The sequence below is a fragment of the Macaca thibetana genome, chromosome 10, assembly GCF_024542745.1.
Source record: "Macaca thibetana thibetana isolate TM-01 chromosome 10, ASM2454274v1, whole genome shotgun sequence".
In the NCBI taxonomy this organism is placed as follows: domain Eukaryota; kingdom Metazoa; phylum Chordata; class Mammalia; order Primates; family Cercopithecidae; genus Macaca; species Macaca thibetana.
In genome coordinates this window covers 69,589,557-69,617,429 of record NC_065587.1, presented here as the reverse complement: position 1 = coordinate 69,617,429, position 27,873 = coordinate 69,589,557, and the positions used below count along the sequence as shown (strand labels likewise).

Below are 27,873 nucleotides of genomic sequence, written 5' to 3'. Positions count from 1 at the left end.
AGTTCTGGGCCTTAGAACCCTAGAAATATCCGATTCTGGAAGCACTAAAGGGGCTCTCACAGAACACAAAATCCTATCTGTGCCATTGAACAACTGGAGAAACTGAGCCTAAGAGAGCAGAAAGTACTTGAGGCCCCGCAATGAATCTATGGATGAATGAGTGCTTATTCATTCATTCATTTTTTTAAAAAATCCGTTCCACAAGTATGTCTTAATCACTGCAGTATAGGGCACATAGGGACAAAATAGATTCCTGTCCTCATGGAACTCACAAACAAGCAAACAGGAACTGATAGACATGAACAGGTACTATGGAAGGTAAAGCAAGACAAGAGTTTATAAAGTGAATGGTGGTCCGTTTTACTGGAGTGGTCACAGGGGGCCTCTCTGAGGAGGCAACATCGAGGGGAAACAAGCCCCAAGCATATCTGGGGCAAGATTTTCCAGGCAGAGAGAACGGCAAAAACCGCAGGATGAGTGACAAGAGTCTGAGAAACATGAGGCTAGCTAGAGCGAAGGCAGTGGGGAATGAATAGGGGAAGAAATTCAAAAGGGGTGAGCAGCTTCGTCCTGCAGAGCCATGTGGCTGGCTGTCAATTCACAATGCACATGGGTCCTCTCTGGCCCTGCTCATATGGAAGCTGTCCCCTTTGGACTTTGGAGGCTCTAGTACTGGGGGTAGTGGGGCAGAGGATGACTTCCACTTTCCTACAGCTTGATCTTCAGGGGTCACCTCGTTTCTCCAAGTACCTGCATTCCATGTACAGGCTGGGAGACTTGTGCATCTGGAGAATTCATTCATTCACCATTCATTTATTTATGCATTCATTATGCAAACATTCTGAGCACGGCTGTGTGTCTGGCTCTGGCTTGAAAGAGATGACAGTTTAGAGGGAAGAACAGTCACATCCACTGTTACCACCTGATGTGATCAGAGCTGTGATAAAGGGATTGTGGATGCCCAGAGGAGGCACTGGACCTGGCCTGAGAATCAGGGAAGGCTTCCTGGAGCAGAGGCAGCGAAGAAGGAGGTAGGATATAGGACGGTATTCCATGGAGATGCCCCACAATATGAAAAGCTCAGAGGTGTGAGAGGCCTGTGGTGTTTGTGAAATAATCAAGAGTTGAAATCTCTAAGGCTAAAGAGAGAGGGGTGGGGCAGTAGGAAAGATTGACATCAGAGATATCAGAACAAGAGGGCCTTGCAGGCCCTGTTGGTGACCACAATGGGATACCTGGATGCCCATGTCAGCTCTGTCCTTGACTCACTGGGTGGCCTAATCTAGGCACCCCCAGTCCTGAAGCCTCAGTGGCCTCATCTGTGAAACGGAGCAGTTTGGGTGGGCTGATTCTGACATTCCACCAAGATCTCCATGTTGTCTGCCAGTGTTCTCGGAGCCCCACAGAAAGAATGGCCAGGCCAGGGCTGTACCTTCAGCTGCCACACTCTCTGTGTGTTTCTCCTGCCCCTGCTATGCCTTCAAGTGTCCCTCATTGCACTGGGAGAAGGAGCTAGAGGAGGTACCAGCATTTACCTTCCATTTCTTTTGGGGCAAACTTCACACGTAGTAAAAAAGAGGACAGGCTGTGCAGGGTGGCTCACGCCTGTACTCCCAGCACTTTGGGAGGCTGAGGGAGGCAGGTCACTTGAGGTCAGGAGTTTGAGACCAGCCTGTCTAACATGGTGAAACCCTGTCTCTACTAAAAACTACAAAAAGTAGCTGGGTGTGGTGACAGGCGCCTGTAATCCCAGCTACTTGGGAGGCTGAGGCAGGAGAATCGCTTGAACCCAGGAGGCGGAGGTTGCAGTGAGCTGAGATCATGCCATTGCACTCCAGCCTGGGTGACAGAGTGAAAAATCCATCTAAAGAAAGAAAGAAAGAAACAAAGAAAGAAAAGAAAAAAGGAAGGACAATTGTTCAGCAAGAGAGAGTCAAATGTAAGCTCCGCTGGGCCTCCTTTCTGGGGCCTCCACAAGGCCCCTTCCATTCTGATGAGTCTGTGCCTGAGAAGTGGCTAAGAGGGACAGGCACTGGACCAGAATGGCCACTGACCTGCTGTGTGGCCTTGGGGCAAGTCACTTGGCCTCTCTGAGCTTCCCTTTGCTCCCCAGAAAAGTGGGGTTACTCAGAATAGAAACCCAACCCATTGGGTTGTTTTGAAGACTCTATTATATGTAAAGTTCTTAGCAATGCCCACCATATATGCCTCACAAATGACAGCTGGCATTATTGTTGTTGTTTTTGGTGGGTATAGTGACAGGAGAGGTAAGCGTGCTGTTGGGTTGAAGGAGGAATTTGCTTTGAAAGGGTTAAACTCGAATCAGCTGCTCCCAGTCCTGGTGATAAGGTTGGAGGAAACACAGTCCAGGTCTCCAGCCCTGTCACAAGCGGATTTATGAGGTGCTGGTCACTTTGAGTCAGAGTAGATGATCCCCGCAGGCTGCGCAGGAAACATTCAGGGTTAGTGGCCAGAAGGGGCTCAGGACTCTGTTAAAAGAATGAGACAGGGTAGAGAGAAAAAGAGAAAACCAGGCAGCAGGAGCCCCGCAAACACCCCACCCTGCAGGAGGAGAGAAGGGGAGAGATGGGGTTGAAGGGAGAGACAGAGAAAAGGGAGAACCAGAGGCCCAGCTAGGAGGAGACAGTGAGCCTGAGAGAGACCATCAGCAAGAGTAAAGGATGCAGGAACAGCCAGGCAGGGTCCGGGGCAGAGCGGGGGAGCGCGGGCCGCGGAAAGACCGAGAAAGCAGGAGCCAAGGAGTGGTCCTTAAGGGCTAGAGGGAGGAACAAACAGAGAAAGGGGGCTGGGGGCAGGGAAAGAAAACCACAGACGCGGAGGGGGCGCGGGAGACCGTAAGGGTCTCCGGGTGTCCGTGCATCTGTACCTGCGCGCGCTTGCGTACCTGTGCCTGGCAGTGGGCATGTACACGTGCTCTGGGGCAGTGCCGGGGGCGGGAAAGACGCGAGACCGCGCGCTGCGGGACAGATCGAACTCGAGCACCCTGACCCGGGCGACCCCCGGCCCCTCCCCCCGCGCTCCCGGGCCCCGAGTTGGTTAACGCGCCGCCCCCGCCGCGCCGGCTCCTCCCCGCCAGGGCAGTACCCCTGCTCCGCCAACGCCCTCACTCGACCTGGCTGCTGGCCTCTGGGCGGACCGCGGGTCCCTGGCGTCCGTACTGACCCGCGACTGGCGGATGCGCCCGGCGCGCCCACAGCAGCCCCCGCGCCCTCCGCGCCGCCGCCGGGCCGTCGGGCCGCCCGGGGAGCGCCAGCCCGGACCAGGCTGCCCAGATGCGGGCGCCACTCTGCCTGCTCCTGCTCGTCGCCCACGCCGTGGACATGCTCGCCCTGAACCGAAGGAAGAAGCAAGGTACGGGGGGTGACAGGACAGGGCAGCCGGGCAGGCGCTGCTGGGCAGACCGGGGGCCGGGAGGCCGGGGGTGGCGGCTTAGGGGGCATCTGCCTGGTGCCTGGCGCCCTGGATCATTTGCTCCTCCAGATGAGTCTCAGCCTCACTTTAAATGGGGAGACTAAGGCCCAGGGCACCCAGTGAGCAAGCCATTGAGCCAGGGTGGGCCAAGGAGACTCTCCCAGAAGGTAGAGGGTAGCAGGGCTCTCTGTAGTAGCCACATGGTTGGCAGAAAGGAGGACGGCTCCGTGCAGAGACAGAAGCCTCAAGACCCAGACTGGGGGGCACAGGGACTAGGAGACAGACTCAGTGGCTTAGAAGTCATCCCAAGCATCCACACTGGGCCAGGAAGTGACATTGAGAGCCCTGGGCTGGGAGTCCAGAGGCCCCAGTCCCAGCCTCATCACTCACCCTGACTCCTGGTGTCACCTCTCAGAGGGCAGTGATCCTCCGTGGCCCCCTCTGTTGAGTTCAGCCAGACCTGAGACCTGAGTTCAGGTTCATTTATTCTAATAGGGGATGGCCTAGAAGAAGTCCAGCCCCTCAGAGAGCCTTAGTTTTTCCATCTTGACCTCCCAGGCCGCTAGGAAGATGAGCCAAGGTTCAGATCACAAATGTACCAGGGGCCCCATGCACTCTCACCTGGGAGTCCTATGCCACAGCCTCGCTGTGAGGGTCAGAACATCCTCAGAAGGTGGGTTGGAGGCTGTCCCTGTAGAGCAGGAATTGGTAGAGACTGTGCCTCAGAGAAGGGTAAGCAGGTGAGCAAATGAGCAAATCGCCTGCCTGAGCTGGGCAGCCCTTTGGCCTCCAGGTGCCACTCTTAAGATCAGCAGCCGAATGCCAGCCACTGTGCCAGGGGTTTTTCATGTCCTAGCTCATCAAATCCCAACTATATCCTCATGACACAGGGGTCATCCAGTTTTAATAAAGCCTGGGATTCCAAGGCTCAGACTGGTTTAAATAACTGCTGAATTGTCCAGCTGGTGTCTTCTCTCTTTCCAGCCTTGGCATTGGGTGTGAGCAAGGATAAAGGGGAGAGAAAATGAGAGAGAATGGCTTGCCCTCTGGGGCCTTCCATTTGTGTGAAAGCTCTACAGTGACAGTCACTCCTGAAACAGAGCAGAAAGCAGACAGAGGCTGTAGGAGAATTGGGAGGTGGGATTGGATGGGGTCAGGGAGACTGTGGCCCAAGAGGCTCCAGTTCTTGCTGTGACAGTGGGACAAGGGAATGGAGAGGCATGTGGTTTTCAGCTGAGCTGGGGTGAGTTTGGGACTCTATGGGGACGCTCCTTTGTGAATGGCCTTTGTTTAGTAGTTAGGGGCATAGGCTCTGGAGCCAGGTCAACTGAGTTCAAATCCCAGCTTCGCCATTTACCAACTGAGTGACCTTGGATAAGTCACTTTGCATCTCCAATTCTCACTTTACCCATCTGAGGGTCCTTTAGAAGATATCTGAGATCCTTCTCCATTCTAAACAATACCAAAAAATCAAACAAACCCCCTTTCCCTTCATTAACCCATCTTTTACTTAAGTATCCTGCTCATAAGGACGATTGTGGGCAAGACTGAGTGTGTATGGGAAATGAGTAGCTCCTAACGGGTGCTGGTAAGTATTAATCATTCTCATTTCCTGTCCACTGTGTCCTCGGCTACTCACAATGGCCTAGTGGAGGGAGAGGAGAGACGCTTGTTTTCTGGATGAGGGAACTGAGGTTCAGAGAAGGAAACTGACTTGTCCAAGGTTGCACAGCAGGTGAGTAGCAAAGCAGGCTCGAATCCCAATCTGCCTGACATAATGCTGAGAAGATATCTTCTGAGGTGTGCTGGTCTTCCCTTCTCAGAGCCTCAGTTTCCTCATCTAAAGAGGAGCTGGTTTAGGCCAGGTGTGGTGGCTCATGCCTGTAATACCAGCACTTCAGGAAGCCAAGGCAGGCAGATCACTTGAGGTCAGAAGTTTGAGACCAGCCTGGCTAACAAGGTGAAACCCTGTCTCTACTAAAAATACAAAGATTAGCTGGGTGTGGTGGCGGGCGCCTGTAATTCCAGCTACTTGGGAGGCTGAGGCAGGAGAATCGCTTGAACCCAGGTGGCAGAGGTCGCAGTGAGCCAAGATCTTGCCACTGCACTACAGCCTGGGTGTCAGAGTGAGACTCTGTCTCAACAACAACAATGACAACAACAAAAAAGAAAAAAAAAAAAAAGAGCTGGTTTAGAAGACTTTAAGATGCTTCTCAGCTCAAAAAAGACAAAAAAAAAAAAAAAAAAAAAGAAAAGAAAAGAAAAATGATAAATTTCTATCCTGCCCCTTTTGCCCCCCACCCCATCTACAGCTCACCACCACCTCCCCAGGAGCTCAGTGAGGGGGTAGGGATATGGCTGCAATTTGGTGAGGGGCTCTCGGCATCCCTCCTCCAGTACCTGATCTCTTGCCTCTGGGACACACACCTGCCTAGCATCTTCAGAAGAGGCTTAGGGCTCCTTTTATTTGTTGGATACGACGGAGATAGCCTTGGATTTCAGTCACACCCCTGACCCAGTTGTGTCATGTGACCTTGGGTGAGTAGATTTTCTCCATCCCCCACCCATAGCCTCAGTTGCCCATTGGCACTGGAGTGGGGACCAGAGCTAGATAAACCCTTCCTGTAGCATCTTTTGCAAGGCAGCCACAGGAGTTCTGGTCAAATAGATTGGGAAATGCTGGGTTTAGCAGATTTCTTGGCGGTGAGACTTATTAGAGCATGCTGAAGAGGTGGAGATAGACAGTGTAACCCAGGTGTGATGGCTCAAGCCTATAATCCCGGCACTTTGGGAGGCCAAGATGGGAGGATAGCTTGAGCCCAGGAGTTCGAGACCAGCCTGGGCAGCATGGCAAAACTCTACAAAAAATACATTTTTTGTCTCTATAAAAAATACAAAAAATAGCCAGGCATGGTGGTGGTGGTACACACCTGTAGTCCCAGCTACTTAGGAAGCCGAGGTGGGAGGATCACTTCAATCCAGGAAGGACATCAAGGCTGCAGCGAGCTGTAATTGTGCCACTGCACCCCAGCCTGGGTGACAGAACAGACGCTGTCTCAAAAAAAAAAAAAAAAAAAAAAAAGGAAAGCGAGAGAGTGACCTTTCCCAAATATGTTACACATCAGAGACCATTTCTCATAAGGCATCTGCTTGGAAAATTCTGTACACAATCCCTGAGGGTCCTACCAACTTTGACCTTATCTAACTTTGGCAGGAGAATGTGTCCTGAAAACACCTGGCTGTTGGCAGTACTTCATTCATTTATTCATTTACTTGCTCATTTAACAAGTTTCACAGGGCAGCCTCTGTGCCAGGTTCTGTGTCGGGGACCTTGGAGATACCCAGGTGAGCAGCCCTGGGCCTGTCCTTGGGGAACGGCCAACACAGAGGGATGACCTTTTCCCACCTTTTTCCAGTCTCCCCGGTGCCTGAGTCTTTGGCCTTAGCGTTTGGCCAGGTCTGCACGATCCCGAGGAATGATCTGCTGGGCTGGCATCTGCCCTGTCTGAGCCCCCTTGAGGCCTGGTTCCCACAGACCCATCCTTCCTCAGGCTCCGGCGTAACTGCTTCTTAATGAAGCCCAATTTTTCTGTTTCTAAGAAAGAATGAAATAAAAGACTTGAGAAAGATTCTTGGATCTCAAGTGTCTCTTACAAAACAACATTTTGATTAATTAAGTATAAATGAATCAGAACCAGATGGGGGGACTTTTTTTTGAAACATGCTGGGGTGTCCTGGCAATGGGACAGTCCGGCAGAGTGAGGGGGCTCTGATTCGCATCCCTAGATCTGGAGGTCCATTTAGGCAAGGAGGAGGTGCCAGCCTGTGACTGACTTTCCCTGACATCCAAGGCCTGCTGGGGAGGGACCCCCACATTCACATGGAGTTTCTGGATCTTTCTAGACCTGAGCAAGCAAGGGGCAAAGTGAAGAGTCCTGGATTCAAACCTTGAGCGCTCTCCTGCCCTAGATATGTGACATTAAGCAGGCCACATGCCTTCTCCCATCCATGCTTCCCCATCTGTGAAATGGGAAAACTTGCACCCACCTCTGAGCAATTGGGAAGATGTACCACAGTCCAAGAGGGAAGGGGGCCGAAGGCACACAGTAGGGGCTTCATGAGGATTTGACCACTTTCCCTTCCCATTTTACAGCAGAGCCGACATGCCCTGGACCAGAAGGGAGTGGGGTCTCACGTGGGTTAAGCTCACCTCCGCCTCTTGCTTGTGATGTATCTAAAGCAAATCTTCTCCTCTCTCTGGGCTTGTTTTTCTTTATTGTAAATTGACTGTGGCGGTGCCCACTCCAGAGGCCCATTATGTGGAGTGAATATGACACTTCCGTTTAAATTGCAAAGCCCCGTGCGGAGGGCCAGGCAGGCAGCACTGTCTCCTGTACACAGACAGATGCACCAAGCCCTGGGCAAGCAGGAGCCATCGCTGGGCACAGAACAAGGTATGTCCCCTGAGTGCTGGCATCCAGGTGAAGCCAGGTTTAGATGCAGGCGTAGTTCTGAAGGGGATTCCTACAGGGCGGGGGTGGGTAATGACTGGACATTGAGGACTGAGGGAATGGCGCTGAGTCTTAATAGAACGTAACCTTGGGCCTCTCGGCTTGGGTTTCTTCATAACATAGGGGCTGGCTGAGAAATGGAAAGCTGAATTCTTGGCACATAGTAGGTGGTCAATCGAGTTTTATTTGCCATCCTTCTTCCACTCAGCATTCTGAAGCCAAGCCTGGGTGCAAAAGAGATGCTGCTTTTCCATCCCATTGCCCCACCTCCCTCTCCTGTGGATGGAAACTATCCAACCCCCCTGCCTGGCCACCGAAGGAGATTCAGGCCACTGAGATTGAGGCCACGGAGCAAGGAGGGAGGCGAGCCACGTGCCGGGAACTGTGCAGGTGGGGCTTCGCATCCTCACTCTGCCACTGCCTTGTGTTATGCCTGTTTCCCAGACACAGGAACCGAGGCTCAAAAAGCATCAATGGCCTGCCCAGGAGCTCACAGCTGCAGAGCCAGGACCTGGACCCAGAGTTTTGGAGGCTCCGAAGCCTGTGCAATAGATATAGAAATGAATCATGTCAGTGATTTGCCAGGACTGCAAGGTGGAAGCGTCTGAGAGGAACCCCATCGGGGGGAGTAGGATTTAGGATTCTGTCAGGCAGAGGTGGCAGTAGGGTAAGGACCTCTGCAGGATGATGGGAGAGTGTGGCCAGGTGGGAAGGGCACAAGGGACCACATGGCCAAAGGAAGTGAAGTTCTGATTGCAGATTGGGCCAGAGTCCCATCATGGAAGGCATTGGGTGCCATTCTCCGGTCACCATCATCATGAAGAAATACTTATTGGGTCCTTCCTCTAGGCCAGGCCCTGGGCCAGGTGTTGAAAAGGACAGCAGAGATGGATGTGCCTCCATTTCTGCGGCCAGAGGACTATTTTTACATGGCCTTCAAGCTAAGAATATTGGAATATGCAACAGATCGTATGTGGCACAAAAGGCCTAAAATATTTACTATTGGGATCTTAAGATCCACCAATGAGAACATCATGGACAAGACTTCTGAGGCTGCACCTCAACACACCCTTGAGAGCAGGCTGGTGGTGGTCCCAGCCTCAGCTGAGGAATCCGAGACAAAGAGGGGACGTTGCTTGGCTAAGGTGTCACATGGATAGGGTTTATTCATCCGTCCTCCCGTCTGGTGAAAAAACTGAAGCTCCCATTAGTTTAAAGTTTTCCAAACTGAGGGTTATGATGCATCAGCAGGTGAGGGCAATAAATTTAACTATAGCCAGCATTTTTGAATGAAATGGAATGGAACGGAACGGAACAGAACAGAACAGAATGGAATATAACTGAATAAAATAGAGTGGGGTCAGCAAACATTTTTTGCGAAGGGTCAGATAGTAAATACTTTAGGCCTTGCAAGCCACATATGATCTGTCACATACTCCACTCTTCTTGACTCACCGGCCACACAAAAACATCCAAATTTGGTCCAGAGGCTACAGTTTTTGCCAACCTCCTTTTTAGAATATATCAGAGTGCATTGCAAGTGTGAAAACTATTTAAGGAATGTGTTTCAGTTTACACACATATGTGAATGTGTGTATGAGTGGGTGAGTGTGCATGCACATATATGTGGATGTATGTGAGTGTGTGCATGCATGTGGATATGTGTACTAGTGTACTGATATAAAAGTGTATTTCTTACTGTTGTCAAAATAGTGTGGAGGCTGCTGGACCAGCTGAGCCCATCTTCTGTGCTCAGGCCCTTTCAGTTATGGCCTAATGAAGGCCCTCCTGATAGCTGTAAGGGGCAGATTCCAGGAGGATCTTTATATTACAGTTGAGGAGACTGAGGCCCAGTGGGTGGTACAGCAACAGACAGGGGTGCTGGGATGTAAGCCCAGAGAGTCTGTCTCTGGAGCTCCAAACAATTGCCTTAGTTCAGATGCTTGTTTCTAATCACCCTGAATCTGACAGCGACATCATTCCCCAGGTGTGTGGACTTTAGCTCCTGGAAGGTGGAATCATGTGTTGGGGCCCTAAATCTCCTCCTGCATCAACACCTCTGCGTGGCCAGGGGGTGGCAGACATTGTGCGCTCCTTTCCTTTGGTCCACCCCAGCCCTGCCTGGTGGATATGCCCCCACCGCCAGCTTACAGAAGAGGGAAGTTGGTTCAGAGAGGGGGGCTGGCTTATCCAAAGTCACATCGCAAATACATGTGTGAGCTGGGTCTTCTTAATTCCAAAACCCACAGCAAATCCTGCCTACGGTAGACTTCTCCTGAAAACCCATCTAATGCTGCCATTAACCACCTTCTTGTTTGTATAGCACTTTATAGTTTGCAGAGCAGTTCAGCTTTCATTTTCTCTCTGAAATTCTGGAGAAGGGTTCTAGAATAATGAAGTGTTAAGGCCAAAAAGGTCAAGTGAGATCTTTGAGACCAATCCTTGTAAAATTGGAGACTCAAGCGGGGAAGCACCTTACCCAAGGTCACCCAGCCATGAGTAGAAGTGAGGGTGCAGGCAACCAGCGGTGAAGGCAAAACTTGAATTGGTAGAGGAAGGCAGCCTGCTCCAGAGCCTGACAGGTTGAGAGCCTCTCAGAGCCTCAGTTTCCCCCCATGTGACTTGGAAATGCTCAGTGTGCTTTGCCTTTTTTCCCAGGGCTAGGACAAATGTCAGAAGACAGGATGGAGCCAGGCGCAGTGGCTCACACCTGTAATCCCAGCACTTTGGGAGGCTGAGGCAGGCAGAATACCTGAGGCCAGGAGTTCAAGACCAGCCTGGCCAACATGGTGAAACCCCATCTCTACTAAAAATACAAAAATTAGCCAGGTGTGTTGGTGCACACCTGTAAACCCAACTACTCAGGAGGCTGAGGCATGAGAATCACTTGAACCTGTGAAGCAAAGGTTGCAGTGAGCTGAGATTGCACCACTGCACTCCAGCCTGGGTGACAGAACAAGACTCTGTCTCAAAAAAAGTTAAGACAGGATGGAATCTGGAGGGCTTTCACACATCCAAGGCTGTCTGCAGGAATTTCTTTCTTCTTTTTTTTTTTTTTTTTTTTTTTTTTTTTTGAGACGGAGTCTCGCTCTGTCGCCCAGGCTGGAGTGCAGTGGCCAGATCTCAGCTCACTGCAAGCTCTGCCTCCCGGGTTTACACCATTTTCCTGCCTCAGCCTCCCGAGTAGCTGGGACTACAGGCGCCCGCCACCGCGCCCGGCTAGTTTTTTGTATTTTTTTTAGTAGAGACGGGGTTTCACCGTGTTAGCCAGGATGGTCTCAATCTCCTGACCTCATGATCCGCCCGTCTCGGCCTCCCAAAGTGCTGGGATTACAGGCTTGAGCCACCGCGCCCGGCCAGAAATTTCTTAATAACTAGAGGCCAGCCCAGGGCTGGGTGCCTCTTAAGGGCCTCCAGAGTTACCTGGGCAACGTGAGCCTCTCCATAGGGTCCGAGGCTTGGCTGTGTGATTTCATGAAAGGGACCAAGCCACGGAGCCATCATGGTTTCAAGGCTAGTCCTGTCCTTAGAGTACTGGGATATAGGCACCATCAGGACGTAGAACAGCCCTGGGGGTGGACATCAGGGAACACACTCCTCACCTACATCTCTACACACATATATGTTCCCCAAACCATATTTTTTCTTTAAAAATACTTCACTTTCATTGGCATCAAAGGTTGACAAAAGTCACTTTGGATTTGGTTTTGTGGTTGAGCATTTATGTGAGTAGACGTGAGGGTGCAGGAGATGCCAGATGTAGCCTGCATTCCTTGATTTTATTTAACAATTTCAGACACTGTTCTAAGTACTTTGTATGTATTCATTGATTAAAGTATCTTCATAAACCTGTACAGTGGGTAGTAGTATTCCTATTTTATAGACGAGAAAACTGAGGCACAGGGAGGTTAAGTAACTGCCCAAGGCCACTCAGCCAAGGTTCAAATCCTTCCTTGCCCCAGAGCCCAGCTCTAACTACTGAACTTAATTGCCTCCCAGCCTTATTTCATCCTTACAGCACCCCTCTGAGGGGCCTGTCATTACCCACATTTTGTAGCGGAGGAAGCCATTAAAAGAGAGGCACATTCATTGAAGTATGTGCAGTTGCCATTTGTGTAGGTCATAAACAGCCAAATATTAGCAATTTCATGTTTCTACCCCGTAGCTTGGCAGAGTAAGTTTGGCAAAAACCAGGATTCCATCCAGACGATTGATTCCAAAGCCTGAGTCCATAACCACCACGGCAGCCCTCCTCCCAGGCTACCCACATTATAGCCCCATGAAGTGGCTTGACCCTATTATTCTCCCTCTTCTACAGACAAGACCTTCCACATTCAGGGAGGGGAATCAACTTGCCAAGGACACACAGCCAGGCTGGGGAAAGGTCGTGATGTGCTCCCAGGTCTCTGTGGGCTGGAGCCTTTTTTCCTAACCCTGTGTAATAGCAACATCCAGGACACATGTGCCCTCAGCCCCGCCCTCGGAGTTTCTTCCAGATCCCGTCGGGAATAGTCTGCTTCCCATCTCCGGATGGGTGACGCCAGCTCCACCCGGACACTGCTGTCCCATGCTGGGCCGCCACTGCCTGCCCTGGAATGATTTCTTGCAGTAACAGCATGATTCATAGGGCCCTTGCCCTGTGGCCCATAGTGGGGGCTCTGATGTGCCATTGCACACGGGGTGGGAGGTTCTGTTTCACCAACTCAAAACAGAGGCATTCCCAAGCCCAGAGGACCCAGGCCACTTGGGAAAACCACTCCCTTTCACTGGAAATCTCCACTTTCCCTGGAGCCCGATGGCAGAGCCCACATCCGCCAGGGTGGAGACATGAAGAGAAGGAATGTCACAGCTGCCCGTCTGAGCCTGCTCTGGGGTTGGCCAGTGGGCACAGCTGTCTCTAGCAAGTCTCAGATGAGCACTGGGGGCTTGGCAGGCTGTCACGAAGGCTGTGGGCTCTACCACTTACTGGCTGAGTGACCTTGGGCAGGTCATCTCTCCCTTCTGTGCTCCTATTGGCTAATTTGCAAAATGAGGCATGAAACATAGACAAACACATTGCTAGCATGTAGGGAGTGCTCGTCAGTGATGGTTAAAAGGGCCTGGTGACATGCAGGGAGTGTGAGATTTGGGCTGTGACAGTCCTGGGCTCAGCTCCCAGTTCTGTTACTGCTATGCTTGGGTGACAGTATCTGACTCCTGAATCTCTATGTTGTCTGTCAATACAATGGGGACAATAAGAGCATCTACCTCACATGGTTGTCAAGATGACTATGCATGTGACCCCTGGAAGACAGTCAGTGCTTCTTTAATGGTGATAACTGTCATGCGTCATGGGGGGTGGGCTCTTCCTAGCGTCCAGAAGTTCGAGCCTGATGTCAGAGATGGCCCTGCCTCTGTTTGAAAGTCCTCAGCAGACCTAACTCATCCAAAGAAGGTCGTTTTGAGGATGCCAGATTCAGAGGATAGGGTGGTCCTAAGTGCTATGTGACTGTGGCACAGTGACCCACCCTCTCTGAGTCTCTGTTCACTCCTCTATGAAAGTGGACCTCAGAGAACGGCAGTGAGAATGGGATGATGTAACATGCATGCGTGTGTGTGTGTGTGTGTGTGTGTGTGTGTGTGTGTGTGTTGCCAGCACATTACAAATGCATAAATGATGTGATGGCTATTTTGGGGTGAGGCCATGGTGAGGCCTGACATCCTGCCCTCTGCCCACAGCGGGCTGGAAAAACCGAGTCAGATGCTGCCTAAGGGCATGCTTTTCCTTCCTCCTCCCCTCTCACCCCTACACCACCCTCCTCATTCACTTCCCCCGCCTCCCTGCAGGCATTTGAGCCAATCAGACTCCTTAATTCACAGCACATCATCAGCATCAGTCTAGCAAGACCTTGCTCTCCTTTGACGTTTCTATTTTTTTCTTTATTCTTTATATTGTTAAAAATAGCTGATTTTTAATTTTACTTGTAAAAATTCTTTCATGTATTTTTACATTTTTAAATTTTATTTCACTTAAACATGTTACTTTTATTCTTAATATTTTGTTTTTATTAACTTTAATGGATTTAAATTATTTTACAAATGTATTTTTTGTTTGAATGGATTTTTACACTTTGTTTTTATACCTTATTTTTAAATTTTTATTTTGTTATTTAATTTTATTTTTGAATGTTATTTTAACTTTTTTATTTGTTTTAATTATGTAGTTCTTATTCACCTGATTTTTAATTTTAAATTTTATTTTTTCACTTTTTAAACATTTTATTTTTATTTTTCCCACTTTTAAAATTGGATTTCCTGAAGTTTCCTTGTCAACTTATAGGGCTTCCTTGTATTACCTAGATATCAATCCTGTGTTGATTTTGACACAAAAAATACCTTTTTAAATCTGACTTTGTAGAGTCCTCACCTTCAGAGAGTAGAAATCATTACTTACCATGCTGTCAATGTGGTCAAATCCACTGGTTTTTGACGGGTGAGAGGGGGATTGTTCTGCCTTATGGTCTGGGTTTTCTGATCTTATTAAAAAGTCTGGGCCGGGCTCAATGTCTCACGCCTGTAATCCCAGCACTTTGGGAGGCCGAGGTGGGCGGATCACGAGGTCAGGAGATCGAGACCATCCTGGCTAACACAGCGAAACCTCATCTCTACTAAAAAATACAAAACATTAGCCAGGCATGGTGGCAGGCGCCTATAGTCCCAGCTGCTTGGGAGGCTGAGGCAGGAGAATGGCATGAACCTGGGAGGTGGAGCTTGCAGTGAGCCAAGATCGTGCCACTGCACTCCAACGGTGACAGAGTGAGACTCCGTCTCAAAAACAATAACAAAAAGTCTGTATAAGAAGGTCTTACAAGAAGTCACACTCCAGAGCCAGGTGCATTGACTCTCACCTGAAATCCCAGCTACTCGCAGAGCTGAGGAGGGAGGATGGCTTGAGTCCAGGAGTTCGAGGCCATCCTGGACAACGCAGTGAGACCCCTTCTCTTAAAATAAACAAGCAAAGTCACACTTCAAAGTGTGAGCTTGGATCCACTACGGCTCGCCATTGGACCACCCTTCCTGCGAGGGATTCTTCCGACAAGTGTTAGTGCTGCTGCAGCAGCCCTCAGGCCTTCCTGAGCACGCTACTGGGACGCTCAATTGCGGTGATGCTCCTCTGTCCACCCTCCTTCCTGACTGTGACCTTGGATCACTGCCTGCGCCCTTGGATCACTGCCTGCAGTTGGCATGCATATGCTGCAAACCAGACCCTGTCCTTGGGGTCCCCCTCCCTCCTACTCTGATGGAGGCAGTAGCCTCAGCAGCAGTGAGTTTTCTTGTAAAAGAGACATCAGCTGGAGACTTCCTGCCCTTGAAGGCGAGTGACATTGGCTTGAACAACACTCCACAGGGGTTCAAAGTCCCCCACAAGGAGTATCCCCAGCCAACAGATTACACTTCCCGCTTGCCTCTGGCTGAGGGCTGCTTTGGCTGAATCAGTTCAGTTTGTGGATCATCTTTTTCTCTTGCATCAACAACTCCCCACACCAGGAAGAAAGAGAGAGAGAGAGAAAGAAAGAGAGAGAGAGATTGAAAAAGAGAGAGAGAGAAAGGAAGAAAGGAAGGAGGGAGGGAGAGAAGGAAGGAAGGAAGGAAGGAAGGAAGGAAGGAGAAAAGAGAAAGAGAGAGAATGAAGGGAAACATACGCTCAGGACGTTTGTGTGCATAGCCAGCTTTTTTGATGGTCTGGGGGTTGCTGCTAAGGGCTCCATCCCTGCAATGCAAACAGTTCCAGAATAAAGGCACTTGGAGTAGCCTTCTCCCTCCTGCCTTCACTTGGCTGATATAACTCCTCCTGTCTGCCCCCACAGTTTGGGGCTCATCCCTGGTGTGCCCTGAGAGAGGTATGGCTTTAAATGGCATTTGTTGGCCTTTGGAGGCCCAGCTGGCAGGAGTCGGCAAGGAGGGGTGACAGGCCACAAGGCAGGCTCCTCCCCAGTGGTTAGGAGCTGGGCTCAGGTTTGCATTCCACCTGGCACCTCCTGTGAATGCTTGGGCCAACCCCTTCACCTCTCTGAGCCTCAGTTTTCTCATCCCTGCAAATGGAGTAAGAGTAGTCCCCCCCTTGTGGGGTTATGGCAAGTTTTAATGATTTAGTACAAGGAGCTGGGTAGCACACGTCCTGGCACACTGTGAACACTCAGCCACATTAGCCTGGTTCTGCTCTTTGCAGTTCTAGTCCCTTTGAAAATCGGCCAGAGCTCCCAGAGGCCCGCAGCTCCAGCTGGGGGTGGTGTAGGACAGGTTGTAGCTGCTCATCTTGTTTCCAGCCCAGAATCCAGGTTATAACTGGGTAAGAAGGGTTATGGTTCCCACTTCGCAGATGAGGAAACCGAGATCCACTAATAGTGAGTGCCGAATTTCCATGCCTGTGTAGGCCCAGGTCCCTCTAGCTGCCTGGATTTGGATTTGGTGGAAACAGTGCCCCCAGGGCCAGGAGAGGTTTCCAAGGTGGAGCCCCCAACTCCCTGTGTTCCTGCCTCCCCCACCATGCACTGGGTCTCTTTCCCCTTCTTTCATTCAACTCCTCCCTACTGGCATCCTACCATTTACTAAGCACCTACAATGCACCAGAGGCTTTGTATGCATTGCCCCCAACCTTAGGATCCTACCTGGTGAGCATTTGCCGTATGAGCTAGGCACACAGCCAGGTGCTCTGCAGGTTATTACCTCACTTTACCCTGCAAGCAATCCTTTAATAACATCATTCCTATTTTGCAGATGAGGTGCAGAGACTCAGAGAGTTCAGAGGGCCTTCCTAGGGCCAAGGTGGCAGAGCTGGGACTCAAACCTGTGTATGCAACCTGGGTTCCCTCCTGCCTGGCACTGCCTCCCATCTCTCTACTTCTGGGGGCTGGTCAGTTAGTCTGGGAACCTGGACTGGGTGGATGTCACGGTTCTGAGAATAGGTGACTTTACTACCTATTCTCAACTTGGAAAATGACTTAGGGAGCCACCCAGATACTGCCTTGGGTTTTGCACCAGCTTGGGAGATGGGGGCCGGAGGATATTCAGTCTGCTTAAAATAACAACTAGAGGAACTCAGAACAAGTACCTCATCCCAGCAGGCTGCAAAAGTCAAGAGGCAACAAGAGGTCAAGGAATCACAATTTGAACCAATGACCAGGAGAGGCAGAAGCGATTTGGGACATTATGGAGGAGGCACCACGTTCTCTCCTGCTTCTGGGCTTTTGTACCCACTAGTCCCTCTGCCAAGAGTGCTTTCTTGTATGTCTCAGATTCTAGGTCTAGGTCTCTTAAAAGCTGAGATCTGCCTGGGCATAGTGGCTCTCACCTGTAATCCGAGCACTTTGGGAGGTTGAGTCAGGTGGATCACTTGAGGTCAGGAGTTCGAGACCAGCCTGACCAACATGGTGAAACCCATCTCTACTAAAATTATGAAAACTAGCCAGGCATGGTGGCGGGCACCTGTAATCCCAGCTACTAGGGAGGCTGAGGCAGGAGAATTGCTTGAACCTGGGAGGCGGAGGTTGCAGTGAGTTGAGATCACACCACTGCACTCCAGCCTGAGTGACATAGCAAGACTCTGTCTCAAAAATAAATAAATATATAAATAAAAAAACTAAGATCTGTCTAGCATGTGCTATGTGCTGCACTGTGGACTAAGTCACTTACCCTTTAATTTTCTTAATAACCCATGAGCAGAGCTTGTCTGTCCATCCTCCCTGGATCCATCCGCTTCTCATAGCTGCCAGCCTCGTCTAGGCCATTAGAATGACCAGAACCCCTACACCCTGAGCTCCCAGCTTCTACTCCTGCCCCACAGTCCATTCCCCTCAGCACCAGAGAAACTTTCAAGGTGGCAGACACTCCTCGGCTTGCAACCCACAGTGTTTCCTGACTCAATTCCCAGAAAACCGAGCACCATCCAAACTCATCCATGTGTCCTGAGGGTCTGGCCCCTCTGCCTCCAGACCTCACCAACCACCACTCTCCCCTCGGTCACTGCACTCTGGCCTCGCTGCTCTCTTCCACACCACGTTCTTTCCTGCTTCTGGGCTTTTGTACCCACTGGTCCCTCCACCAAGAGTGCTTTCTTGTATATCTCAGAGATGCCCTTCTAGGCCGCCCAGGCCCTCCCTCCTGCCACTCTGTGTACCCAGATTCAATTCCCTGTCATTCTCTGAAATGATCTCCCTCTCCCACTTAGGATGTAAACTTCATAAGGGGAAGGTCTGTCTCATTCACTGATGTATCCGCAGTGCCTTGAAAAGTGCCTGGCTAGAAGGAACAAGCTTTTCAGTGGGTGGGTGATTGTGTTCATTTTAATCTTGTTTGTTTGTTTTTGAGAAAGGGTCTCTCTCTGTCACCCAGACTGGAAGACAGTAGCATGATCATAGCTCATTGCAGCCTTGACCTCTAGGGCTCAAGCAATCCTCCCACCTCAGCCTCCTGTGTAGTTGGGACTATAGGTATGCATCACCATGCCTGGCTAATTTTTTTAAATTTTATTTTCATAGAGATAAGGGTCTCACTGTGTTGCCCAGGCTGGTCTCAAATTCCTGGCCTTAAGTGATCCTCCCACCTCAGCCTCCCAAAGTGCTGGGATTACAGGTGTCAGCCACCACACCTGGACAGTGTTTATTTTACAAATGAGCAAACTGAAGTTAAGTAACTGTCCCAGGGAGTAAAGGTAGGGCTGGGATTTGAGAACAGGTTTATCTCATCCCCAGACTTGGAGTCCTACCTCTACCCTCTAAGTCTGCTGCCCAGCAGGACTAATTGAAAGATTCATCTCTGGGAAGGACAGGGTAACCATGAGAGACGTGTCATTTGGAATAGCAGTGTCCCAGCCATCCTCAGGCCCAGAGCAGGGTGCAGCAATGGATATAGCAGACCCGGGCTACCCAGTCAGGGGACAGGGGCCAGGCTGTACACTAGCCCAGATAGAGAGGACCAGCTGGCTGGAGATAAAGAGTCAAAGGTGCCCATCCAGAGGTCTGAGTTCTAGCTCCTCCCCTCCCATGACTCACTGTGTGGCTCCTAACAAGTGCCTACCCGTCTCTGAACTCAGGACACTGCCTGTCAAATGCTGTTACTACCTCATGCTACAGATAATAGACTCTGCCTAAATTGCCTTCTCAAAATAAGGTACCAGAGTCTTTTACAGTTTCCGTATCTTGTAGGTCATGGTAGTATTTCATTCTTGTTCTCATCTTCAATTTGAAAATTCTTAGGGAAGTAGAACAGCTTTGCATATGGTTATTGTCCCGTTTGTCTTCCTTTTTTAAATTACTTGTAATGTCTTTGCCCATTCTCCCTCAACACACTTGGATCATTCCCCTTTTTCTTATTGATTTATAGGAGCTCTTTGTATATTAAGGATATTCTTGGCTACTTTGTGTGTAACTGGCTTAATGATGATACTGAAGTTGTAACAGAGGGTTACAAACATGACATGCTTTCCACACATCCCCCATCCCCCACCCCCAATACACAGTCATATTTTTAAACTCCAATCCTTAATAACTTTGGGCAGATCTCAAAGCTTTCTGGTAACTTTCAGCTATTAATAAGTCCTAGAGAGGATGTCTGACTCCACTCTCAGATTCAGGAGGCAGCTCTCTTTAGAACAGCAAAATATGTCCTATTCATTCTTACATCCAACAAGTATTTTACAGAGCACCTAGTAGACATGTGGCCCTATGCATGGCGCTGGAGAGTCACTGGTGAATAAAAGGGTCTGAGAAATTTACATTTCCAATCCAGTATGATTTTGTGTGTCTTTCTAAAATGTTTCTACAGGTCTGTGATTTGTCTTTTAACTTTAATAAATAAAGGATCCTGGCACATAGATGGTATTCAAGAAATATCTGCTGAATGGATGGATGGATGGATAGATGGTTGGGTGGATGATGGGTGGGTGGGTGGATAGATGGATGAATGGATAGATGAGTGGGTGGGTGGATGGATGGATGGATAGATGGGTGGGTGAGTGGATGGATGAATGGATAGATGGGTGGGTGGGTGGAAGGATGGATGAATGGATGGATGGATAGATGAGTGGGCAGATGGGTAGATGGATGGGTAGGTGGGTGGGTGGGTGGATGGATGGATGGATGGGTAGATAGATGAGTGCGTGGGTGTGTGGATGGATGAATGGATAGTTGGGTGGGTGGGTGGAAGGATGGATGAATGGATGGATGGATAGATGGGTGGGCAGATGGGTAGGTGGATGGGTAGGTGGGTGGGCGGGTGGATGGATGGGTGAACAGTGGGCCTTTAGAAACACCGAGTTTAAACATCCATTTAACAGATGGAGAAACTGAAGCCCAGAGACAGAGACACTTGCCTGAGGACTTGCAGAACTAGACAAGAGTCCACATCTGGGGCTCTCTCCCTTGTACTAGGATTTGAGTGTTGAAGAAGGCCCATGGGGAGAGACCAAACCCAGAATAGGGTCCCTGAAGATGCTTACTTTGTGCCAGGTGGCTGGAGGCCCAAACTGCATTCCGAACTCTCCGCCACCTCTTGGAAGCTCCAGGTACCCAGGTTGATGGCTGAGAAGAACTGAGGCTGTCCCAGGAACACTGGCAGGGACACATTGACCAAGGGCCTGCCTCAGTCAGCCCTGACTTTTAGATCTGCCCCCTTTCCTGATGCTCACTGGCAGCAGGGCCCCAAGTCTTCTCAGCACTGGGAGCTGGTTATATTTCTAAGCTTTCTTTTTTTCTGAGACAGAGTCTCACTCTGTCACCCAGGGTGGAGTGCAGTGGCACGATCTCGGCTCACTGCAACCTCTGCTGCCCAGGTTCACGCGATTCTCCTGCCTTAGCCTCACAAGTAATGGGATTACAGGTGCCTGCCACCGCACCCAGTGCAGGTGTTTTGTATTTTTAGTAGAGACAGGGTTTCACCATCTTGGTCAGGCTGGTCTTGAACTCTGACCTCGTGATCCACCCGCCTCAGCCTCCCAAAATGCTGGGACTGCAGGCATGAACCACCATGCCCGGCCTATTTCTAAGCTTTCTTAGGGCTTAATTATATGAGGTGAGGAGGGTATTTATTTTGGACCTATTCTGGGGCCTAGTCTCTCCCCAGTACTTAAAATAACAGTAACTATCTGTTACTAAGACTGCCTGGCTTTGAGTTTGCCACTCACCAGCTATGTGATCTGGGCAACTTACTTACCTTCTCTGTGCCTTAGCTTCCTTGTCTGCAAGACCAGATAACGCTACCCATATCGCAGAGTTGTTGAGGCAGTCTCGCTCGTGAGAGAAGAGATCCACAACTGCTAGCAGCTCCCGCTTTGCTGTGCAACCCATGTCAGCCAAACCCTGTTTTGGCATGCCACACACAAAACCAGCTTACTGAACTGTCACAACAACATGTGAGCATAGTCATTATCCCCATTTACAGATGGGAAAACTAATGCTCAGAGAAGCTAGTGTGGGAATGAACCCAGGCTCCAGAGTCCCACAAAGTTATATCACCTTCCTTACAGCCATTAGCCCTGTGGAAGTCTGGGGTTCAAAGGGTCCTTAAGGAGTATCCAAGCCCTCAGAGCCTGCCTCTAGAAGTAGGCAAAGGAAACCGAAAAGACAGCTCGAGATCCTCACCCTCACCCCCATCCTGGCCTCAGCCAAAACAGTTCAACTCATTCATTTTAGGAATCGATCTCTCATATCACATTTCATCTTGGAAAAAAGAAGGCTCCTTTGGCTAAGAAAAAGTTCAAAAGTTCTTTATTAAGACCAAGCCTCTGTTTTTCCGATAGGGAAACTGAGGCAGGGGGCAATGAGGTGCCCTGCCAATGGTCATACAATGAATCTGAGTCCAAGCTGGGACAGGAGTAAAGGCCCTGATTCCTAGCCCTGAGCTCTGCTGATTGCAGGGCTTCAACGCAAAAAAGTGAAGAAGGTCGTTTGCAGAACAAACTTCAAAAGCTGGTACCTTTCTCACTCGGCCTTATCTTAGGAATTACGAGCTTTCAGCTCTCCTTAGGTTTCCTCCCACCCTTCCTGGAATCCTAGAGCTCACATCCCCCACCAGAGGAGGCCTCCTGGGTTTGGAGCAGTGGGCATTGCCCCCAATCCTTGTGACACTGAGCATCCTGATTGACTGGAAGTGTCCTGCCAGAGTCCTAACCACAGCAAACGTCCTACTCAGCCAAAGCTGAAGCTTCCACAGCCTCCCAAAGAGCCACGAGAGGCCTCTGCTACCCTGAAGAGCCCTGAGGAATCATAAACCCCCCACAAGAGGGAGAGAGGGAATTAGCAGCCAGCATTTATTTTCCCCAGTATTGCTGGGCACGTCATACACAGGCCTCTGCACTTTACAACAACCCAAGCAGGCTCAGAGAGGATGCAAAAGGCAGCAGACCTACCCTAGGCACCCAGACAACCAAAGCAGGTTCAGAGAGGATGCAAAAGGCAGCAGACCTACCTGAGGCACCCAGCCCAGCCCACTATGGGACAAAGCCGACACCTGAAAGAACCAGAACCTATCTGAGTCCACTTTGCAGCCCTGAGGAGACATTTGGCAAGTACTCATTGAGCACCTACTGTGTGCCAGGCAGTGTTATTGCAGAAGCAGCAGCCACGCACAGTGCCTGTCAGCAAGTTGCTCAAGGTCACACATACAGCAACCTGTCCCTCATACATGAAAAGAGAAGAAACTTTTTCCCAGTAGTTTTTCAAATGAGCGGCAACCGCACGTACTTGACGACTTCTTGGCAGTGTTACCTAGAGGACAACGGCACGACGATTTCTTATACAAAGTCACATACTTGACAACATTGTGACACATTCACACACAAGACAGTTTTGTAACAACTCCACAGACAGATTGGTTGGTAACAGTTTCATGCTCAGGACAGCTTCGTGACAGTTCTGTGTTCACGGCTAACGGCACTAGTTCTGGACCCATGGGTCTGGAGAAGCCAGCTGGAGGGTAAACTCTCTGCCCCGGTCCCGAACTCGGCCGGCTGCTCTACCCTCAGCGCAGCTTGCCGAATGATGAGGAATCCAAAAACAACCCTTTTTTCTTTAATATTATTTTTCTGAAGGTCACTAGTGGTTGCTCTGGGTTGCTCAGCACCCCCAGGGCTCCCACCAAAAACACAAATGCAATTTCTCTTAATGAGTAGCTAATGGAGGGCAGAATAAATGTGGTCCAGGGCAGGTCCATAAGGATGGGGAAGCAGAGATTTGGTTGATGTGGGTCAGGAAGTGGGGAATGCCAGGCACAAGCAGCCTGTTCCACTGTGTCAACCCCCGATTTGGGCCCCAGCTGAGCCCTGCAGGACCAGCATGGAGCAGGGGCTCGGGCCTTCTCCATGCTTTAACCTGGGGACAGGCAAATCCCTTTAGATAGGGGTCTCATGCGTCAGCACACACCTGCCCCTGTCCCCCAAACACACACATCACACACACACAAACCCAGCCCCTCTTTTTTCTGTCATGCTGGGCCTGGCGAGACTGTCCCCAACTCAGGCTACTTGGGGAAATGCCCCTCCTATGAATGGTGAAAGGAGTCAGGTTGCCCCTTTGATATTTTATTTTATTTTATTTTTTATTTATTTTATTTTATCTTATCTTTTTTGAAACAGAGTCCGACTCTGTCGCCCAGGCTGGAGTGCAGTGGTGCAATCTTGGCTTATGCAACCTCCGCCTCCTGGATTCAAGTGATTCTCAAGCCTCAGCCTCCTGAGTAGCTGGGATTACAGGTGTGCACCACCATGCCCAGCTAATTTTTGTATTTTTAGTAGAGATGGGGTTTTGCCATGTTGGCCAGACTGGTCTCGAACTCTGACCCTCCTATGATCTACCTGCCTTAGCCTCCCAAAGTGCTGGGATTACAGGCGTGAGCCACTGTGCCCAGTCAGGTTGCCCCTTTTGAGTATCACTCCCATTGTCCCCCTCCACGTTCACCGTCAGACCAACAGGGTAAGGCAGTGTGACACAGTAGAATGAGTCTGGGGTCTTCATCAGCTGTGGTTTTAAATCTAACTCCACCACTTAGAGTTGTTGGTCTCTGAGCCTTCGCTTCCTGAGCTGTAAAATGAGGAATGATAACAGCATCTCCCTCCTCGCTTCTTAAAGTGAGTTCTCGGGCCAGCACCCCGGCCCCATTCCAGAACTTTAGCATCAAAATCCACATTTTAACCCAAGATCCCTGAGTTAAATCCCTTTGTGTGCATATTACAGTTTGGGAAGCCCTGGCTGACCTCACAGGGCAGTTTTTGAAGATCTCCGAGTTCATGCACGTACAACCCTGGGCACACCATTCATGTTAAAACAGCTGCATGTGTCGAGAGGCGACAGCACCTCTTGTTTTTCATAAGCAGCCTCAGGTGATTCTGATGTGGGTTGAAATCTGAGATCACCACTGGCCATGAAATCAACAAATGTGAGTTTGAACCCCGGTTTTACCACCACGCTCTCCACCCCTGCGACCAGCCCATATAGGTCAATGTCTAAAGAGGATTCTGGCCAGAATGTCCAGCAGTGGCTGCAACTTAGCAGGTAATTTTCCTACATCCTCCCCAAGTCCCAGTTGCGAGGCAAGAGACTCACTCCTGAAGAATTTGAGAGATGGAGTGGGCATTTCATCCCCTGATTGAACACACACCTATTGATCTGCTCACTGTCTATTGGGTGTGAGGGGAGGATGGATGAGGAATGCAGAGGGGGCAGGGTCAGTCCTGGGGCAGCCTGCACTGCCACCATTTGGCCAATTTCCTGTCTCAGGTGAGGTCAAGTGGACGCTGAAGAAGGCCTCAGCACAGCACTGGCAACTTAGCAAGGCCTCAGTAGGTAAGGGACTCTGCATGGAGGACTGAGGAGGCGCACGGGGATATGTCGAGTATCCAGACTGCAGTGTAGCCTCAAGGATAACCCTCAGGTTCAGAGTCACACTGCCTGGGTTTGAATATCTGCTCCACTTCTTATTAAGTGACCTCAGGCAAGCAGCATAATTACTCTGAACCTCAGTTTCCTCCTCTCTGAAATGGGTGTGATAGTAGTGCTTGAATCAGTTTTGCAGCCCCTCTATGCGGAATGGTAAGCAGCTATAAAAGAAATAATTGGTTAAGTGAGAAGGCAGGAGCTGCATACTTGGTCCAGCGTGCCGTGGCTCATCTCTGCCTTCCTGGAACTCATCTTTCACTGGTGGGAAAGAGACAACAGCACTTGCCAAATTTAGACCCTATCAGGTGGGGATAAATGGCATGAAGAACATAGCAACGTAGGAGAGGAGTGGGGTGTGGGTGTGATGCTGCTGCAGGCAGGAGGTCTGGGGGGATCACAGGGAAGGGGTGTTCTGTGAAAGGGCTGTATACGTAAGGCGACCCCAAATGCAGAAGGAGCTGAGAAACCAAAGAATGAGGCACACAATTCCAATTTGTTGGTAAAGGGTTATTAGTTGGGGAACTTATGAACAGAGCAAGATCTTGGGCAGCCTTAAGATAGGTAGATCTCCGAGCTGTAACCCCCCAGACCCAGGGCTTATGTATCTTGGGGAGAAAGGTCTGCGTGCTCTGAGAGGAGTGCGCAGGTGACTGGCACTGTGCTATGGGCGTCGTAGCCTATGATTCCTGCAGCGGCATCAAGGTTTGTTTTGGAGGAAAAGTGAAACCCGCAGCAAATAAGTGTTTCTGCATACAGACTAATGCTTCAGCTAGACATCTTGGAGGCATTACTGGACTCAAGGTTAGTCAGGAGTCGACGTGGCAGATTAGCATCTAAGAAGGAATCACTCTTGTCCCCACAAGGAGACATTTGAGGGAGGGAGCCTTGTGGGTGAATGTGGGAAGGGCCTTCCAGACAAAAGGAAGAGCAAGTGCAAAGGCCCTGTGGTGGGAGTGGTCTTGGCAGATGGGGAACATGGAGGATGAGGCCAGCATAGCCAGAGAAGGTGAGTGGTGGGGAAAGAGGGCAGGAGCAGGGAAGGGGGTCGGGGCTGGGAAGGTGGAGAGAAGTATTCCCGGACATATTTCAGAAGTAGAACTGACCAGATTCCTGATGTGCCAATAGTAGGATATGAAGGAGAGAGAAAAGACAAGGATGCCACTGAAGTCTTCAGCCCTGAGTGGAGCAGCCATTGACTGAAATGGACAGGAGAAGCGGGTTTGGAGGGCAAAGGATGAAAAGTTTCCATATTGGATGTGTGCCTATTCTTACTGCATTTTGAGAGTCTTATCTATCAGCCCCTTAGGTGTCCTGTATTGGCACCTTAGCAGGGATTTGCCGTCTGCTCCTTGCTCAAGCCCCGCCCTTTCTACCAATTGAGTACAATGTCATCTTGTACTCACCTCTCTTAGAAACCTTTCCTCCGTCTACACAAACCAGTCCCGCCCCTGGCCTCAGCTTCTGTCCCTACATCTGCCTGCCTAGAAAACCACCCCTGATGTCTCCAGTCTCTGGACTCTCACTCCCACCCTGCCTGGGTCCTTCACTTGGCTCTGAGCCCTGCTCGGTGGAGGTCATTGGCTTTCTCCACATTTGTATGGGCCTGGTCCTCCCAAATAGGCTGTGAGCACCCTAAGAGCAGTTTTTGAGAACCTTTATTGAGCCACCATTCATTCATTCATTTAAGAAATAATGAATAGGCATAATGGGTATAATCACAAATGGGTAGTTAATGGGCACCTACAATGTGCAGGGCTGTGGGAATTTAAAGGTGAGCAAGGCAAGCTGGGCCCAGCTCTCAAGGGAGCATCTCGCATGAATCAAGTAGTAACGGAGTGCTCGTTCATCTGCTGTGAGCTGTGCTAAGCACTTTGCGTGGATGAGTTCATGGCATCCCCACAACTGCCTGGGAGGTGGTTGCTACTATTGTCCCCATTTCACAGAAAAGAAGACCAAAGCTCAGAATAGTAAAGCCACTGGCCCAATATCACCCAGCTAGGAAGTGGTGGTTTGTCCGGCCCCAAAGCCAAGGCAACCACAACATTCTGCTGAATGCTCTGCCCTGCTGGTCCCCCCACCTCCTGAGTGCTGAGAAGGGTCCAGTGGGCTAGCAACCTCTAGCCCTGATCCCAGGGAGTCTCTAAGCTGGGAGTCATCTCCACGGCCCACCCCCTTGCTAGGGATGGTGCAATCCACCCCCAGGCAGAAATGTGCTGGGGGATCTTCTGAGCAAGCCTCCAGTGGTGGCGATTGCCTCCCATATGTGGAGGCCTGAGTGGGCAGGCGGGTGCCCAGATGTTGTTTATTTCCCTTGGTCATCGGTAACATGCATCCTGCACTGCCAGGCGGGCATCGGAGGATGCACTGCCCAGCACTGTCTGTGTGGGGCCCTCCTGCATGGTTCTGGGTCCTTCCCAAGGACAGAGCAGGGTCCTCAGCAGGGTCTGGCCCGCCTCAGTCTCACTGCCTTGGGGCAGGGGGCAGTGGTGTCTTGCTGTCCTTCCCCATCCTTCTTACCCCCCGGGAGTCCTCCAGGACAGCTGTATTAAATCCTTAGTTCACCATGACATGATGTTCTCATGCAAGACATACTTCCCGGGGCACACCCCAATTATGAAGAAACTCTACCCCCAAAAATGTTGGCATCAAAACCAAAAGCTCTGCACTGATTGTCAAAGCAGTTCCAGGATCACAAATGCCAACACAGGCAGGGTGGGTGGTGATAATAATGGTAGTAACAGTGATGTAATGGAGACCCGCTTGAGTGTCAGCCCTGCCCAGGCCCCCACAGCACATCTGGGAGGTCAGCCAGGAGGATTCCTGTTTTACAGATGAGAAAACTGAAGCACAGAGAGGTTAAGGCACTGGTTCAAGGTCACATGGCAAAGGTAAGGGGCAAAGCTGAAATTTCAATCCAACCAGTCTGGCTCTTAACCCTATTTCACACTAGTAGTTCTCAAAGTGTGGGCCCAGGGCCAGCAAAGGTCAGCATCACCTGGGAACCTGTTAGCCATGTGGATTCT

General features: G+C 50.3%; 1 protein-coding gene across 2 annotated transcripts in view; it reads left to right on the top strand.

The window, feature by feature from the left end:
• Positions 1–3,215: 3,215 nt before the first annotated feature.
• Positions 3,216–27,873, top strand: part of RSPO4 (R-spondin 4) — a 41,517-nt gene continuing 16,859 nt past the window's right edge. The window contains exon 1 of one of the 2 annotated variants that reach the window (XM_050807320.1): positions 3,216–3,372. In XM_050807320.1, coding sequence (XP_050663277.1) covers positions 3,294–3,372 — 79 coding nt within the window. In that variant the 5' untranslated portion in view covers positions 3,216–3,293. The remainder of the gene's footprint in view (positions 3,373–27,873) is intronic. The other variant, XM_050807318.1, reaches the window with a different exon arrangement.